The 18,481-nt window shown below is 48.4% G+C and overlaps 1 protein-coding gene across 1 annotated transcript in view; it reads right to left on the bottom strand.

Annotated features, from left to right (window-relative positions):
• Positions 1–18,481, bottom strand: part of chd7 (chromodomain helicase DNA binding protein 7) — a 78,918-nt gene continuing 60,437 nt past the window's right edge. The window contains exons 26-41 of the mRNA XM_069173331.1: positions 17,573–17,662; positions 14,768–14,871; positions 12,869–12,998; positions 12,480–12,595; positions 11,614–12,031; positions 11,210–11,418; positions 10,077–11,069; positions 9,463–9,629; positions 8,332–8,583; positions 7,515–7,685; positions 7,101–7,334; positions 6,812–7,012; positions 4,095–4,235; positions 3,839–3,943; positions 3,483–3,663; positions 1–3,180 (exon numbers count right to left, since the gene is read on the bottom strand). Of these exons, the coding sequence (XP_069029432.1) occupies positions 2,174–3,180; positions 3,483–3,663; positions 3,839–3,943; positions 4,095–4,235; positions 6,812–7,012; positions 7,101–7,334; positions 7,515–7,685; positions 8,332–8,583; positions 9,463–9,629; positions 10,077–11,069; positions 11,210–11,418; positions 11,614–12,031; positions 12,480–12,595; positions 12,869–12,998; positions 14,768–14,871; positions 17,573–17,662 (4,519 nt within the window). The 3' untranslated portion in view covers positions 1–2,173. The remainder of the gene's footprint in view (positions 3,181–3,482; positions 3,664–3,838; positions 3,944–4,094; positions 4,236–6,811; positions 7,013–7,100; positions 7,335–7,514; positions 7,686–8,331; positions 8,584–9,462; positions 9,630–10,076; positions 11,070–11,209; positions 11,419–11,613; positions 12,032–12,479; positions 12,596–12,868; positions 12,999–14,767; positions 14,872–17,572; positions 17,663–18,481) is intronic.

The following is an 18,481-nucleotide window of genomic DNA, read 5'->3' as shown; positions in this document are numbered from 1 at the left end:
TTGGTTTCCTAGGCGAATATCATGATTCACTTTTATTAAAAGCATCATAGCTACAATTCATCATACATGATGTCTCAAAAACAAAAAACAAAAAGACACACACCAAAAAAAGAGGAAAAAAACATTTACATGGTATGTCTGTAAACTTCAAGGCTAGATAAGAATTTTGAGGTAATGCTCTTCAGCTTGCTGGCTAAAAGTAACAAAAAGTCCATTTTTTTCAAGAAAAGTAGCTAAGTAATAAAGGTACCTGATTATTTTAACTCTTTAACACCAGTGCATCAACAGGAACAGAGTGAGACAAAATTGATTGCAGTACTTATTTGTCATCATTTACAGTTTTAGTTTTGTATCTCTATTCATACGACACTTGTGGTTATTCATAAAGTGTGTGTGTGTGTGTGTGTGTGTGTTGGGAGAGTGATGTTGGAACATTCAAAAGCTGCCTTGGTTATTGCTGTCTCAGCGTTGGAGAGGAGAACGACCCACCTCTCCCTCTGCACCTGCTGGGCTGGCTGTGAAAGCAAACGTTAATAAGACCTGGCCACAGTGTGTTTGAATGCACTTTACAATATTTGAACCACTCGCAGCACTTGATTCATCTCAGACACTTGAACTGGCCGCGGGAAATGGAAACAAATCAAGCGCCGCTCGCGCTTTTCAAGTATCGAAAACTTAAAACTTCGGCGACCAGAGTTGAACTTCATTTAGAAACTTGTGAATTTCCAACTCTGTTGAAAAGGTGTCTCAGGCCAGCGTGGGCCCGGCCTGGTGTCAGTGTGTGTGACTAGAGCAACAGTCTTTAAAGAGAAGGTCACTAGGGAGCAGCACTTGGTCGGGAACTACCGGGATGTGAAGGAAACAAACACTACAAAAGGATTTCAATGTGGCAGCGACAAGGAAAAAAAAACAACATATCAACCATCTCATGTGCCCTCGTTAGAGAAGAAACCTGAAACATCACATCCCCGTGGATCGCTGCTCCACTTCATTCACAGAAGCCTCCGAACGAGGACGGCCGGTTCCGGCAGCACGAGGCGGACCAATCAGAGAGCCTGACTGGGGGCAGACCCAGCCCGCCTGCTACCCCCCCCCGACCAAAAGCAGCCGCCTCCGAAGGAGAGGTGAGGTTCAGATGTGGCAGTGGAACGACTCGAGCCGGGTATTCAGTGTGGGACTGGGTCAACAGAATCAGTGTCGGTTCAGCGAGCACACAAACAAAGGAAAACAGCTGCGGGGACGAGTCCTCCACAAACAGTCACGTGACACGTGTGTGTGTGTGTGTGTGTGTGTGTGTGTGTGTGTGTGGTCAGTGTGTGTGTGTGTGGTCAGTGTGTGAGACAGGATTTTAAGCCAGTCTAGTTTTCTCTTCCTCCTCGGAGTCTGCCTGGTCTGATATGTGACAACTACAAAAAAAAACAGTTCAGCTCAATCACCTCCATTACCCACAATTCCTTGCGCAGCAGCTTTGTCAGACAGACAGCTGGGTTAACTGGGATGCTGTTGCTTCTCCGTTGAGAACTGATGTCTGAAGAAGCGCCAGCAGCCGGCGCTTCTTCTCGTTTTCATGCGATGCTGCCAACGACGGAACGGTCCAGACAAAGGAGGAGGAGCCCAAATAAATCATAAAGACTGAGAGCTGGAAGCAGCAATAATAATAATAATAATAATAATAATAATAATAATAATAATAATAGTAGGATTGGAACATTGTGAAGTCCTATCTGAGGGATTGTGGAAGAGAACGGTGTGGGTGCAGCGTCACCGGAGAGAAACAGTCTGTGAAGAAGAGCTGGAAGGTTTTCCCTGACTACACTATTGACCAGAGAGTTAACTTAAAACACACACACACACACACACACACACACACACACACACACACACACACACACACACACACACACACACACACACACCTTGTTCTCTCTGACACATAGTAAATATACCTGGCCCAAAAAATACACAACAGAGTGAAAGAAATCATCAACAACGCAAAAGAAAAGAAAAACAAAAAAAACAAGAGGATTCATAATAGTTTGGATATTTGTGGTGAAGGCGTGTAAACGTGGTGGTGGGGGGAGGGTGGTGGTGTGTGTGTGTGTGTGGTGGGGGGGGGGGGGGGGGGGGTCAGAGGTGGAGAAATGTCCGAAGTCAGCCACTGCTGTGTTTCCTTTCAGTCACTCTTGTCCTTCTGTGGAGATGCTGCTGCTACCTCCTCCTCCTCCTCCTCTCCTCCCATCCCTCGGTCCTCCTCCCCCTCGCCTCTCCTTTCCCCCTCCTTTTCTTCCACCAAGTCACTCTCTCCTCCTGCCTCTTCCTCCTCCTCATCCTCCTCCTCTCCAGTAGCTTTCAGTCCACCCTTTCTGTCCTCCTCGTCCTCCTCCTCTTCCTCGTCCTCCTCCTCGTCCTCCTCGTGTCTCGGGGGGTTCTGAGTGACGCCGCTGCCCCCCAGCGCTCCGGCCATGGCGCTCTGCAGCTCGGCCAGCGTGGAGGCGGTGGGGAAGCCGGTGAGGCTGAGTCCCCCGAGGCCTGGAGGGAGGAACATGGAGGGGTAGAGGAGGCCGGGGGCCATGGTGGAGAGGAGGAAGGGGTTGAAAGCCAGGGAGTTGGTGGACATGCCGGCTGCAGCCAGCAGGGCGGCGGCGTCTCCGTTGATGGATGGCTCGGCTGACGACTCGGCAGCTGGGATCTGAGCGCCTGCACCGCCCTCCGCCTCCTTCCCCCCCCTCTTCTTTTTTGCCTTCTTCACCCTCTCATTTCCTTCAGGCTCTTCCTCCTCTCCCCGCTCGTCTCCGTCTTCTCCCTCCTCCGCATCTCTCTTCCTCTTCGTCGCCTCGTCGTCGCCTCCCGCCACCATCCCGTTGGTGTTGCCTGTCGCCGCGGCAATGGCGGCGGCGTTGGATGCGGCGGCGGCGGCGGCGGACGCCAGGTTACTGCCGAAGAGGCCGCCGAGGCTGAACATGTTGGGGAGGGCGGCGGCCATGTTGGGCAGGCCTCCCATGCCGGGCAGCATGAGAGGCAGCATGGAGGCGGCGGCGGCGCTGGCAGCGGCCTGCTTGGGGTCGGTGGGAGGAGGGAAGGCCATCAGACCGGCAGCCAACTGGAGCGACTGGAGGCTCTGGAGGGACGACAGGTCCATCCCTCCGAACAGGCTGTTCAGCAGCAGAGGGTTGATGCCTCCTGCACACACACAGGCAGGTTTAAACCGGAGCACAAACACACATATCTGCAGAAATACCACATAAAACATCAACAGATTTCCTAAAAGTAGATAAAAAAGAACCTAATTAAACAAATGAAATAAAATATTATAGTTGATCATATAATGCTTGAGTAAATCTGATGTTTTAAGTCATATTTATGCAGAAATACAGACCATTTAAGGGTTTCAAGCATTTAAAAGGCTCAATCTCAGACTGAAGACATGTTGTTTCCAACATGCATGTGCAGTATTAGTGTGATGGTGCAGCGCTGGTTTGTACCTGCAGATGATGCAGCGGTTGCCAGTGATGCCTGAGCAGCCTGAGCTGCTGCTGCTGCCTGGGCGGCGGCCGCTGCCTTGGCGATCTCAGATTTGGGCCGTCGTCCCCGGCGACGGACGCCCTCCTCCCGGACCACAGGGCCGGTCAGAAGGCGGTCAAACATGGCTTCTGGGAGGAAACCCTGTGTGGAGCATTAATGGTTAGAAAACAACAGTAATCCACAGAGGAAGCCGGCAGCTTAGAAGGTTTGAGCTCAATAAAAAAACAATAATACAACAATTTAATGCTGTCAGTTTTCTTACAAACATGTCGTTCAGGAGCTGTGAAAGTTGTGAGGTTTTGTCTTGTTTACTAACCGACTGTTTGACGATGTCTGTCCAATCAGGAGCGATAGAAAACTCAGGGTTCTCCAGTAACCACCTGGGAAGCTCCTTCATTGGTGGAGCCATGGCTCCTCCCATCTACAAAGCACAAGGAGGAAATGAGTTTCTCATTTAAAAATAAATAAATCATCAATTCAAGTAGACAGACAGTTTCAGTGCACAGGCCAAACGTGTCCTTCTGTAACTCGTCCTGCACACGTTGGATCATCCCGCAGGTCCGTCAGCTCACCTTACGTCCGTTTCTTCTGTTCACCACAGGCACTCGTTCCTCCCCGGTCAGGGTGTTAATGTCGATCTTGTTGGGGTTTCGACAGCGGTGGCGCTTCTGCTTGGGCTTGGAGAACTGAGACAGCAGTAACTCCTCGCTCTTCTGCAGCAGGAAGACAGAAAACAAAGAGGAAGGTGAGAACACCTGAAGTTCAGAGACCTGCCGCAGAGAGGCAGAAAGAAAACGTCATTAAATCAGAACCTGGCTGAAGCTTGAACAGTTCACAGTAATGAAGGGGTGAAGAGGATGAAGGGGTGAAGAAGATGGAAGGGGTGAAGAGGATGAAGAGGTGAAGAGGATGAAGGGGTGAAGAGGATGAAGGAGTGAAGAGGATGAAGGGGTGAAGAAGATGGAAGGGGTGAAGAGGATGAAGAGGTGAAGAGGATGAAGGGGTGAAGAGGATGAAGGGGTGAAGAAGATGGAAGGGGTGAAGAGGTGAAGAGGATGAAGAGGCGAAGAGGATGAAGGGGTGAAGAAGATGGAAGGGGTGAAGAGGATGAAGGGGTGAAGAGGATGAAGAGGTGAAGAGGATGAAGAGGTGAAGAAGATGGAAGGGGTGAAGAGGATGAAGAGGTGAAGAGGATGAAGAGGCGAAGAGGTGAAGAGGAGAATGGGTGAAGAGGATGAAGAGGTGAAGAGGATGAAGGGGTGAAGAGGACGTAGGCAGGCCTTACTGGTGTGAATCCAGCCATGTCCATGGTGTATGTTGGGTGCTGCCTCACCTCACCTCACGAAGATGGAAGGGGTGAAGAGGATGAAGGGGTGAATAGAATGAAGAGGATGAAGAGGTGAAGAAGATGAAGGGGTGAAGAGGATGAAGGGGTGAAGAGGACGTAGGCAGGCCTTACTGGTGTGAATCCAGCCATGTCCATGGTGTATGTTGGGTGCTGCCTCACCTCACCTCACGAAGATGGAAGGGGTGAAGAGGATGAAGGGGTGAATAGAATGAAGAGGATGAAGAGGTGAAGAGGATGAAGGGGTGAAGAGGATGAAGGGGTGAAGAGGATGAAGGGGTGAATAGAATGAAGAGGTGAAGAGGATGAAGGGGTGAAGAGGATGAAGAGGCGAAGAGGATGAAGGGGTGAAGAAGATGGAAGGGGTGAAGAGGATGAAGAGGTGAAGAGGATGAAGAGGTGAAGAGGATGAAGGGGTGAAGAGGATGAAGGGGTGAAGAAGATGGAAGGGGTGAAGAGGATGAAGGGGTGAAGAGGATGAAGAGGTGAAGAGGATGAAGGGGTGAAGAAGATGGAAGGGGTGAAGAGGATGAAGAGGTGAAGAGGATGAAGAGGCGAAGAGGTGAAGAGGAGAATGGGTGAAGAGGATGAAGAGGTGAAGAGGATGAAGAGGATGAAGGGGTGAAGAGGACGTAGGCAGGCCTTACTGGTGTGAATCCAGCCATGTCCATGGTGTATGTTGGGTGCTGCCTCACCTCACCTCACGAAGATGGAAGGGGTGAAGAGGATGAAGGGGTGAATAGAATGAAGAGGATGAAGAGGTGAAGAAGATGAAGGGGTGAAGAGGATGAAGGGGTGAAGAGGATGAAGGGGTGAATAGAATGAAGAGGTGAAGAGGATGAAGGGGTGAAGAGGATGAAGAGGCGAAGAGGATGAAGGGGTGAAGAGGATGAAGGGGTGAAGAGGTGAATAGAATGGAGGATGAAGAGGTGAAGAGGATGAAGGGGTGAAGAGGATGAAGAGGTGAAGAGGATGAAGAGGCGAAGAGGATGAAGGGGTGAAGATGCGAAGAGGAGAATGGGTGAAGAGGATGAAGAGGTGAAGAGGATGAAGGGGTGAAGAGGATGAAGGGGTGAAGATGCGAAGAGGATGAATGGGTGAAGAGGATGAAGAGGCGAAGAGGATGAAGGGGTGAAGATGCGAAGAGGAGAATGGGTGAAGAGGATGAAGAGGTGAAGAGGATGAAGAGGATGAAGGGGTGAAGAGGATGAAGAGGTGAAGAGGATGAAGGGGTGAAGATGCGAAGAGGATGAATGGGTGAAGAGGATGAAGAGGCGAAGAGGATGAAGGGGTGAAGAGGATGAAGAGGCGAAGAGGATGAAGGGGTGAAGAGGATGAAGAGGTGAAGAGGATGAAGAGGCGAAGAGGTGAAGAGGATGAAGGGGTTAAGAGGATGAAGAGGGTGAACGGGTGAAGAGGATGAAGAGGTGAAGAGGTGAATAGAATGGAGGATGAAGAGGTGAAGAGGATGAAGGGGTGAAGAGGATGAAGAGGTGAAGAGGATGAAGAGGCGAAGAGGATGAAGGGGTGAAGATGCGAAGAGGAGAATGGGTGAAGAGGATGAAGAGGTGAAGAGGATGAAGGGGTGAAGAGGATGAAGAGGTGAAGAGGATGAAGGGGTGAAGATGCGAAGAGGATGAATGGGTGAAGAGGATGAAGAGGCGAAGAGGATGAAGGGGTGAAGAGGATGAAGAGGCGAAGAGGATGAAGGGGTGAAGAGGATGAAGAGGTGAAGAGGATGAAGAGGTGAAGAGGATGAAGGGGTGAAGAGGATGAAGAGGTGAAGAGGATGAAGAGGTGAAGGGGATGAAGAGGTGAAGAGGATGAAGGGGTTAAGAGGATGAAGAGGGTGAACGGGTGAAGAGGATGAAGAGGATGAAGGGGTGAAGAGGATGAAGAGGTGAAGAGGATGAAGAGGATGAAGAGGACGTAGGCAGGCCTTACTGGTGTGAATCCAGCCATGTCCATGGTGTATGTTGGGTGCTGCCTCAGCCACTCTCCCAGCTCCTTGTTGGAGGCCGCTGCCTCCTCGTCCTCCAGAGACCTGCTGCTGGGGCTCTGCTCGGGGACGGCGTGGGTTCTGCGGGCGCGGGCGCTTTCCTGACCTCCGTCCACACTGGAGACCTTCGCCCCGTCAGCATCATCCTGAAAACGTGTTACAGAGGGAAAGATTAGTTGAAACAGATTTGCAGGTACAATGAGTGATCAGGTGACTGCCTGCGCTTGTGTTTACCCCTCCTGCTCTCTTGTTGCCCATGAAGAGCAGCTCCAGGCCCTCCACATTTTTCCTGCGGCCCCGCCTCCTTCTCATCATGGGCAGCTCGGCCTCCAGCGAACCATTGGCCCTGTGGCCGGAGGGCGGGGCTTGCTGCAGGAGCTCCATCTGGGCCTTGAGGGAGGGGCTTGTCACCAGGGCACTGGGGAAGCTGGCCAATGAGGGAGAGGCCTTGTGGTGATGGTGCATTCCCTGAAGTGGGAGTCAGAAAACTTGATTAAAGAACTGGAATGTTTAATGTAAAAACCAGAAGTATATATATATACACACACATATATATTATATTTATATTTATATTTGAATATTTGAATATTTAATACTAGTTAACACTGGTTTGTAACTGAAGGGTGGTGCGGTGAGTTCTTCCACTACCTTGGTGAGGTCCATGGCCTGGCTCTGAGACTCGGTGGCAGCGTGGCTTTCTCTCAGCTGAGCGACCATCTCCATCAGGTTACGTCTCTTTGCTGCCCTCTCTGCTTCGATCTCGATCTTCCTCCTCCTCCTCCTCCTCTGTCGAGGCAACGTCAGGCTCAAAGCGTCCTCCTGCAACACAAGGTCAACGGTTAGTCCAACAGCTTACCTTGGCGTATGGACACCCGGCACGGATGATATTAGCAGCATATTTACAAAAACAGTTATTGGACAAAAAACGGAATATTTTCACATCATTTTGGACGACTATTGTGACAATATTTATTCATAAAATGCCACAAAACAGCAAAACAAAGGTAATAGTGGATGTTATTGAACTGAGATTTCCTCAGTCTTTATCCAGCAGCCAGCTGTTGGGGAAGGTATGATTACAATTTCATTTCTTATTAACACTCTTAATAGTCCAGTTAAAAAAAAAAACTCTACCCGTTTCTTTTTCATTACTTAAGAATTGTTTTGATTTTTTAAATAAATAAACCCAGGACAGGATTGATATTTTGACAAATAGTTTTTCTCCACAGCAGCAACAGTGATGTTTACAACAGCAAAATAAAAATGAATAAATAATAAAGTAAATCTCACTGGAAAGAAATTTAAAAAAGTGTCAACAAAGCCAGACATTTCTCTCACACACACACACACAGACACACACACACACACACACACACACACACACACGCAGCCCCTGAGACTGATGGTGAATAAACTGTCCCGATCATGTTACAGTAATGCTGAACGAGGAGTTTGGAAGACGTACATGAACCTGCGGTGATAGTGTTTTATCTTCACTCCCGCTGTACGTATGGATGCCGGCCATCGTCAGCTCGGTCAGGCTCCGTCTCTGCAGCGGGCTCTCGGTCGCCATGGCTACTGCCGCTGTGGCTCCTGCCGAACCGTGTCCCGGCAGGAGGCTGCTGGGGAAGTCAAAAACGTGGCGTCTGTTGACGGGCCACTTGCCCTTCAGGACGGCCTCGCAGATGTTGTCCATCCTGTTGATCATCACACGGTCCTGAGCGGTGCAGAGAGGAGAGACATGATGGATCACTCTCCGTCACTTCCTCTGACTCTGCTTCTGCCTTCTGGGAATTTCTCAACTGCAGAGAACCAGGCCTCCAATTTAAGTCTATCTTTTAAATGTTCCCAGTTTTTTTTTTTTTTTTTTTTTTTTTTTTAAAGTAAACTTCATTATATTTCAGTAAAATATGTGTTTTCTAATTTTCTGTTGATAAGATCTCAACACTTTTCCTTGTTGCACCTTAACCTGCGTTCATCATGACAATCCTTCAGGACCGAGTCCTTCATTGTTTTCCACTCAGCTGCTCAGAGTCTCTTTAAACATTCTTCACTCTCCAGTTTTCTGCTGGTTTTATGATCGTTGTTGAGCTACTGTCAGGCAAACACTTCCTGCACAGATGTTTCACATTAAAAGCTTTCCAGTGGCTTAAAAGCTACAATCTCTCTCTTCCTGATCAGCATTTCATACAGAGTGGTTTGATTATTTCCTTGATGTAGAAAACATGTGTACATAGTGTGTAAAATGCTAAATGGAGCTCAAGCTGACATCTTTAACTTGTTTTATTCCCTTCAGTCCAAAATCCAAAGATACTTTGGATTATGTTTATAGAGGAAAATAGAGGGGGGAACTTATTTTAGCATTTTCACATTAAAATAACTTGACTTGATTTGTCAAAGCTGCTGATCAAATCATGATTTAGCCCTTCCTGCTGTTTGAAGGTGAAACTTACAGAGGAAGTGTTGACAGCAACTTAAAAAACAGGAAGGAGAGTCCAAAGGAGAGATCGGTACGATGTGACTGGACGATGCTGAATTTAACATGAGCCCCCCCTCCCCCTCCCCCTCCCCCAGTGATCTGTTATGCCAGACTCACCTTGGGCCAGAAGGAGAAGCTGTAGGCTCGGTCCTGTAAGGCCTGCAGCGCTGAGGTTTCCGGCAGGTCGTCGGGGCAGAACCCGTCTCTGGTTTCGTCACGGGCCGACGTGCTCAGAGACGCGATGCTCTCCTCGTCGAAGTTCTTCTGCTCGGACGCGGCGCTCGCTGTGCGGAGAGAAGGAAAGTCACGTTGCAGACTCTCGATTAAAAAGAGCTTCCAAATTGTTATCAAGGGATCCAATCTCATTTTATTCTCTCGCTCCTGGAAATGAGGCTCATTAAAACACTGACGAGTCATGAGGGGAAACACCAGAAATAGGCCGGTGGCTGAGTGTGAGGTCAGCGATAACGGGGGCCGACGACCGGAAAATAAACTGGCTAACAGGAGAGGCTGTGATGAGGGCTGATGTTCATACATCTCACTGTTTGCTGTGAAACCCGGTATTCTAGTCACAGAAAACAAAAACTAACAAAAACATTTTCTTGGTATTAAGTTAGCTCCATTAGAAACTACATTCAGAGCTTCTCTCTGGTAGAAGAAATGGAAACATGCTCCCTGCTCAGATAAACCACCGACCACCTCCAAGCCAAAGCAATGAACTTCCTTCATACCTTCAGCCTGAGAGGATTTCTCTGATTTGTCATCTTCGTCAAGCCTCTCCTCCTCTTCCTCCTCCGGGCTCTTCTCTGTGTCAGCAGACTTGTGCGATTTGGGAGACTCTGGGTTCTCCCTCTCCTCTCCGTCTTCCTCCTCTGCAGTCTTGTGCTCCGGCGGTGCTTTAGGAGAGGACTCGGGATGTTTCGGGAGCTCGGCGGCGGCCGCCTCCTTCGGGTCGCTGACGAAGTCGGGAGGACTCGAGCTGCTCCTCTCCTCTGACACGTCTTTGTCTTCATCCGCCTGCTTCACAGTCTTGTCTTCTCCACTCGGCTCCTCGTTCTCCTCCTTCAGCTGAGCCTCCTCCTCCTTCACCTCTTTCTTTGGTGAGCCAGTGGTCTCTTCTTTTCCCTCCGAGACCTCCCCCTCGTTTTGCTTCTCCTCCTCAGGAGTTTCAGTCTTGGTACATAGAACGTCGTTGGCTTCTCCTCCCTCCGTTTCCATTTTTATCTCCATCTCTTCTTTCCCTTCCTCGGTCTTGACGTCCTTCCCTTCTCCCTCCTCCTCTTTAGCTGCATCCACAGCAACTTTGGCAGCAGCTGCGGCGCTCTCCAATTCTGCGGGTGTGAGGAGCGGAGCAGAGGTGCTTTCTGCTGCTCCCATCCCCGCTTTGGTGACCTCTGCCGGGGCCGCGCTGCCGACAGCCCCTCGCTGGCTGGTGAAGCGCTGGTGGGCCTCCAGGAAGGCCAAGGTGGGGTCGTTCAGGATGTGGTAATCTGTGCGGCTCACGCCGTGCTTGGAGGCCCCCAGGAGGAGGTCGCGGTCGTGACGGCCGCAGTCCCACCACTCCGGGAGGTCCTGGGAGGGCTGGCAGAGCTTGAGGCGCTCAGAGAGGTGCGGATGAGGGAGGACCTGCTCTCGGATGCGGCGGAGCAGCTCGATGCGGTACAGGGTGCGAGAGGCACGCTCCTCCGTGATGGGGTCGATGATCAGGGTCGGGTCTGGGAGCTCTGATCAGGGGAAAAGGGAGAAAAACACTTTTTAATCACAAAGTCAGACAATATTAGTTGTTATTTTTGTGACTGAACAATTGCCCAATAAATATCAATAAAAAGAGACATTTTTGCTCAGAATCTGTTGTTCCGCTCACCTGTTTCAGTCTTGACCTGCATTCTGCAGACCCGTTTACACATAGCGATGAAGGAGTAGTAGTATTTCTCCAGGCTCTCGTCTGTTTTCTTGTCCAGTCGAGCAAAAGCTCTGAACTGTGACCAATCGAACTTCTGACGCTGGGTGTCATAGACGACTCCGAAGGTGGACACGACGCGGTAGAAGTCCGCCTCCTCACGGCGCGTCCATCTGACACAGAAATGAGAGAAACAGTTGAACAACCACAGTAATATTGGATCAGATGCTTTTTGATTCTTTGGCGCCTCTAGAAGCTGTTTTCAGGATGTTAAATTACTGTAGGCTTTATTTTTGTTGAATGTTCTTATGTATCCACATTAGGTGTTGAATAAAGCGTGTGATTTTATGATAATAAAGGCAGCGTACCTCTGTCTTCTCTCCTTGTAGTACATGGCTCCATCAGTCATCAGCGAGGTGGCCGTCATCACCGGCGACGCCTCTGGCATGAACTGTCCACCTTTGGCAAAGTAAGCACTTCCTTTAGCCAGATACGGGCTTGCTTCTGTCATGAACACCCCCGCTCCGTCTTGGATGTAAGTCGCTCCTCCTCCCGTTTCTGTAACCATGGCAATGGAAGGCAGGAACTCCCTGCGTCGTCGCCGGCGACCATCGGGCCGGTTGAGGGCTTCCTGGCGGAGCTGCTCTCTACGGTTGGAGCGCTGGTAGGCCGTGATGAGGCGACGCAGACGAGCGGTCAAGGCCGAGGCTGCCGGCCAATACAGACGCTCGGAGCTCGAGGCTCCGCCCACAGCAGGTGCACTTTGACCATTTTCGCCTGATTTGGCTGCAGGACGAGAGAGAGACGAGATGTGAACATCTGTGTTTTAATGTCACGACATTGAGCTGCTGATGGAGGAGCTTCAATATACAAGCGGTGATGTCATCCAAGGTGACTTCACCTGACTTTTGACTTTTATTTGTTGGCCCTCGCAGACATTCAAACAGCTCTTCTTCTTTGGTTCTAGCAGTCTGAGTTGTGGCATCACATGACATTTCTGTTGGTTTTGAATAATCACATAGTCGAGGACTTTTAAAGTTGCCATTTTTACTGTTTTGAATATACTTGTCATTAAACGGGTTGGGTTATACTGGGCTGTTGTTTTGGAAGTTGTGTGTTTTATAGGCTGGCACACGCTTGTTTGAAACCTTTCACACTTTCATGAAACCTTGTGAATGATCCTGATATTAATCCCTCTGTCCTCCCTCTGTCTCTGTGTGCAGTGTAACTTCACCTTGAGTCTCTCCCTCCACCGCGTCGTCTTTGTCATCCAGTGGAGAGTTGGTGAAGTCGTCCATGTCGTCTTTGAAAGGCATGCGCAGTGGTTTGTACTCTGGATCCTCGTCCTCACTGTGGACAGTTACAGGGACAAGAAGGGATTCACATGTTGAAGAAACTGGATCATTCATAGTATTTTCCCGTGTTGGCTTTGAATTAATTTAAAAGGTAGAAGCTACTCTGACACCACTTGAAGCTAAGCTTGAAGCTAAGTATAGGGTGGAGAATGAAGGAGGAGGGCAGTGGAAAGGGCATCACAATGGGACTAATCAGAAACAGAGAGAGGAGCTAAAACAGAGAGATAATACTAGGAGGCTGTTGTTGGTCAGTGAAGCCTGCTCTTACCCCTCAACACCATCTGCCATCATGTCGGAGCCCCTCTGCTCAGCGGCGATAGCTTTGGCGTCTGGCATGCCCACTCGCTCCAAGAAGCACAGGGCGGGGTCGGCACGCATCGAATTGTACTTCTCATAGCCTGAAGAGGACGAGATGACAAATACAGATGCTCAGAGTCCACGTGTGGATGTGTTCAAGGAAAGGAGATAAACTGGATTTCAATCATTAAATAGTCAAATCTTCTTCAGAAAGACTAAAAGGTTCTCAGTCAACACACCCAGCTCCACTCCTAGAAAGAAGGGAGAAAAAAAGTTGTGCTTTCTAGCACTCCATGAGACAGACAGGAGGCTGCAGTTACACACACACACACACACACACACACACACACACACACACACACACACACACACACACACACACACACACACACACCATCCATATTAAATGAAGGAATAGACAAAAACAGCAGCAGAAGGGCAGACCCCAGGAGCCAGCTGCTGACAAGACAGACAGCCTGTGTGTGTGTTTCTGTGTAAGTACACTTCCCTCCATTCTGCACGTGCGCGAGCGCATGTGTCTGTGTGTGCGTGCGTGCTTGCTTATCCAAGTGAGCCTGCAGGTGCTCATTTGTGTCAGAGAGAGAAGGAGAGGATGAGGAGGGAAGTGTGTGTGTGTGTGTGTGTGTGTGTGTGTGTGTGTGTGTGTGTGTGTGTCATGGAGTCTGTGAAAGTGAGCTAGTGGGTGAGAAACTGGTGTGTTTGTCCGTTAAGAGCATTCAGGCAGAACAGATTAGAATGTGCAGATCCTACCGAGACACATCGGGAAGAGAAAATGGAAGGAATGAGAGGAAAATGCAGAGCAGCATGAGAGGTGAGGAGAGGAGAGAGGAGGAGCAAGATAGAGAGGAGCGAGGAGGGCCACGGTAACAACACCACACCGCCTCTTCTTTAACCTTTCATTCATCCCCCTTCATTCTTTCTCTCCATCACATTTCACTTTGTAAAGATGTGACGCATTGTTCCTAACCGTCTCTAACACACACACACACACACACACACACACACACACCTGCAGCCAAACGTTAATCATCAGGACCTTTATAGCCAATCACTCTGTGTGTGTGTGTGTGTGTGTGTGTGTGTGTGTGTTGGTCCCCCTGAAGGGCCTCCCTGGTGAGTGAGGATTATGATTAACTATGGGTGAGCCCTTTTGTATTCCTGTGTGTGTGTGTGTGTGTGTGTGTGTGTGTGTGTGTGTGTGTGTGTGTGTGTGTGTGTCCTAATTGAATCATAGAAGGTGACAATGGTGGAAAAATTATGACAATTATGCCAAATTATTATGAATGAGGGTCTCCGTCTGAGCGTGAGCGCGCACACGCACACGCACACGCACACACACACACACTGAGAGTCTGTCCGCGGGACATCCAGACCCCGAGCGGTCGGTGAGACGACGCTAACGAGCCGCTCCCGTTAACGGACGATGCGTTTTGTTGTCCAACCTCTCTGATTAGCTTTTGCTTACAACATTAATACTTGTAACGCGGTGCGCGTGCACACACTCGTAGCCAGTGGTGAGACGAGCCATCAATCACACTCCCAGCAGCCCACTGAGCCTGCCAGCTGGTACTGCCGTCGCCATGGCAACCCCAATCAACTGGTGGCAGCAGAAGTGGGTGGGATGTGTTTGTGTACGCACCCTCACCCAGTTTGACAATGATGCTCGTGTGATGCTTAGTGGGTTGGAAGCCACAGAAGAGTGTGTGTATGACGTGTGAGTGTGACTGCACTGTGTGTGTGTGTGTGTGTGTGTGTGTGTGTGTGTGTGTGTGTGTGTGTGTGTGTGTGTTATGACTGCCATGTTGGAGCGTGTGGATGTGTACATACAGGGCATGTGTGAGGATGTTACCGTGTTTGAAGACGCCCAGGAGCAGAGATTTGTCGGCCTCACTGTCCCACCAGTCGACGGGGACCTCAGCGTGGAACGGTTGGGGGATCCAGACATCCAGCACGCTGTGGAGATGAACAACGTCACGTCGCTGATCATAAAACCAAGCTGTGTGTTCAATTCACTTCAGTACTTCTGCTCAGAACAGAAAGAGAAACGGAAGAGTCAGATAATCAGCGCTTTAATTTAGAATCACATTTCAAAGTCTGCGAACTAAAAATAAAAATAAAACTAAGGTAATTTAACTTTATCTGTGTGTTGTACTCTCGTTGTGTAAAACTGTGCAGCTGCACCTTTAACATCCTCAACTAAACTCAAATATCCTCTCGTCACTTCTCGGACTGAGCTGCAGCAAATACAGGACAAATGAATAATGATGGAAACCGGAAACACAGCTCGCTGGCATCTTTTTGTTGCCACGGAAACAAGATGATTTGAGAGACTGAATGCCAAAGGTGAAAGGGACAAGTGTGTACCGCACTAGAATAATTCCAGTAAAAAACAATGTATTGTTAGGTAATGTGAGGGGAACATATGAAACAGCAAAGGTTAAGATTGGAAACGGAACAAATCCTACGCAGGACTTCAAAACAATAAACCACGTGACGACACGCAGCAGCACGTTACCATCGATACACACATCTGCTTGTTTTATCTGCGCACTTCATTTCTTAATGGATTAGTCATCTCGACTTTAAACACAAAGCTAACTTCATATTCATCTTTAAAGTAAATTGGTTCCATAAAGTGTTTATAGCAGCAGAGATTTCACAGAAATGATTCTTCCCATTTTATACCACGAGGCTGTTGTTTTCAACCTTTATCCGTTCTGTGCGTCACCATAAGGACCCATTGAGTGAAATGTAAGCTGTTTATATACATACTGACATTTTGGTTGCACTCCCACCTTTAAAGGTTTCTCCGTTAAGTTACAGTCAATTTAACTTCATGTCTTTTTCCTTGTTCCTCCAGCTGAATGTTTGACCTTCACTGCAGAATGATCCATGTGCACACTTTGTGTGTTTACAATCATCTGCCGTTTTCCTCTGTGATTTTAAGGAGCCTCATTTTTGCCACCAAAAACAGTTTGAAAGCATTTCTCAGTCACCTTTAATACACGTGATGTAGAAACCTGAAGCTGCTGGTGAACACACACTGAGAACAGACTTTACAGTTAAATAAAAGACTTGTGTCCCGTTAAAAATGTTGAAATTAAATATATTTCCATAATCATTATTTCTGGAATTTTTAATAAAGGGAGGTCATTTTAAAAAGTTGAATGAGATAATTAAACTTTTTGGTGAAAGAACCGAACCAGACATATTTTCATATATTCTACTACATATCTGGAGAGGTTATTTAAGAACAATAAATCATAGCACCTAATCTCAGACTACGAGTCTGCAGATGTTCCTCATGTCCATTAAAAGTAGAAGAGTCCAGCTAAAACCAGATATCTGGTCTGTTCATGCATTTAAATAAACCACAAACACTTTCAATGTGAAATGACTCAGTTCTTCAACGTCGTAGCACCAAAACAAAACTACATAAAAACAAAAAATAAATAAATAAAAATCCTCTATTATGGAAAGAAAATGGTGTTTCCAGCTAGTTATGGAGAGAAAAGGGTACAATACACAATGGAAGCAGAGACAGAGGGTGACAGGAGGAGAGAAGGAACCAGGGAAACAGTCCCTTATCTCTGCAAACAGCAGCATGCCCGGCACAGGCAACACACACACACACACACACACACACACACACACACACACGCACGCACGCACGCACGCACGCACGCACGCACGCACGCATGTGCGCCAAGACTGGCATGCTAAATCCCCCTGGCATATGTTGGCACGATGGCACCCCGTATGCTCATGTCTGGCGCGCGCGCGCACACACACACACACACACACACACACACACACACACACACACAGGGGTCTGTCACAGTAGCCACTGAGCGGGGGGAGGGACAGAGGGGAGTGGGGGAGATCAACATGGAGGGCACGTGCTCCACATTATAAATGCGTTCACATCTGGGTGGCGGAGTGATGAGAGGGGGATGGGAGAGGATGAGAGAGGGAAGGACGGACAGATGGCAAGAAAAGAGTGGCGAGTCGGAGGAGACGGAGGAAGTGGCGGAGGAGCTGTCACACTGAGATGAAGGAAACGGTCAAGGTGAGCGCCATCTCCAACCTCCACACCGCCGCCAGCCAAACGGCGACGGGCAGCAGCCGCTTGAAGAACTTCTAAATGGGTCAAACTGTGGTGAAAATCTAATTTTCCCCCGACACATTAACTGTGTTGTGTCTGTCAGAATAGAGAGAGCTCTGCCAAAGAGGCCACCAGAACAGACTGAAATACACTTCAGGAATAATTCATCACACGTCCATATAAATATCCTCCTCGCAACTTACTGTCACCATGCATCCAATTCATGAAGGCTTTACATCGCCTGTCCAAGCCTCTCTTGGATTCTAGTAAGAGTGTGTGTGTGAGTGTTTTTCTCATCAGAAAATAATGATAGAATAATATCTTGTTGAGTTTGACAACACCAACATGACACAATGGTTTTGTCTTTTTCAGGTCAGTTACAGCATGACAACAATAAAACACATCAAAAGTGTCCCGTCGGGTCCCGTTAAGGTCTCCAAACCTCTGAGATCAAAGGCCACGCTGCCAGGTTAGTGAGCTAACTGGAGCAGCAAAAAACACGAGTGAAAAGGTTTCCCCATCTACAGGCCGTGTGCAGCATCCACTGACCTGCAGTCGCCTCCCTCCAGGATGCGCTCGGCCTGGTCGCCGATGACTTCCTGTCGCAGGTAATACAGCATCCTCACTCTCAGCAGCACCCTGAGAAACAGAAGAGTTAGTGAAGCTGCTCCAAACACAGTCGTCCCATTCAGTTCAACACACTTTATCCACTCTTTATTTTCATCAAGTAGAAAATTAAATGTCAGACAATAATGCCAGAGTCCACGATGACATTTTCTAATTGCTTGCTTTGCCTGACCAACAGTCCAGATATTAAGTTAATAAAGGTATAAAACCCAAAATAATCTGCATATTTGAGGTGGAAGCAGAGCATGTTTGGTATTTTTGCTGGAGACTAATATGGTCCAAACATTATACTGACCAGCCAAGTGTCTCTAGTTATTCTCATGTATTTATTTTAATTAACCTGTAAAAACAGTTGGAAAATAAGTGGGTTATTTTGTAACTTCCCTCCGTAACGTCAGAATTTTACCATCAACATGAAATCTCAGAAGTGTCTGTGACATGTTTTATTAGCCCTTATAACACCACTCAATGCCCTGACTGAGCTGAGCAACGCTGCAGTTTGTTCCAACACTGTGATAAGACTCACGGATCTTTGATTTTAAATCACTCGGATGAAAAAAGTCCTGTTCTGTAAAAATACTCTTTGCATAAAAAAAACTAGAAATCATTACAGTGTTTTCTGCCACTGCTGTCAAAAGGATGGTTATCTTCTGTGGATGCAAATTACAGTTGTTACGCTTCAGAATTTGCTCCAAGCGTTTCCCCTGGTGAAATGAATCACTTCAGTCACAACCAGAGTCACATCTGATCTCCTCACATTGGAAACGCTGCTATCAGGGAGATCTGCTTCACTGTAAACATTTGTCACCGGGATTTAATGCCAGTAATGGT

The sequence above is a fragment of the Embiotoca jacksoni genome, unplaced genomic scaffold, assembly GCF_022577435.1.
Source record: "Embiotoca jacksoni isolate LCO1_2020_lvr unplaced genomic scaffold, fEmbJac1.0.p SCAF_59, whole genome shotgun sequence".
NCBI lineage: Eukaryota > Metazoa > Chordata > Actinopteri > Embiotocidae > Embiotoca > Embiotoca jacksoni.
This window is presented reverse-complemented; position numbering and strand designations above follow the sequence as displayed.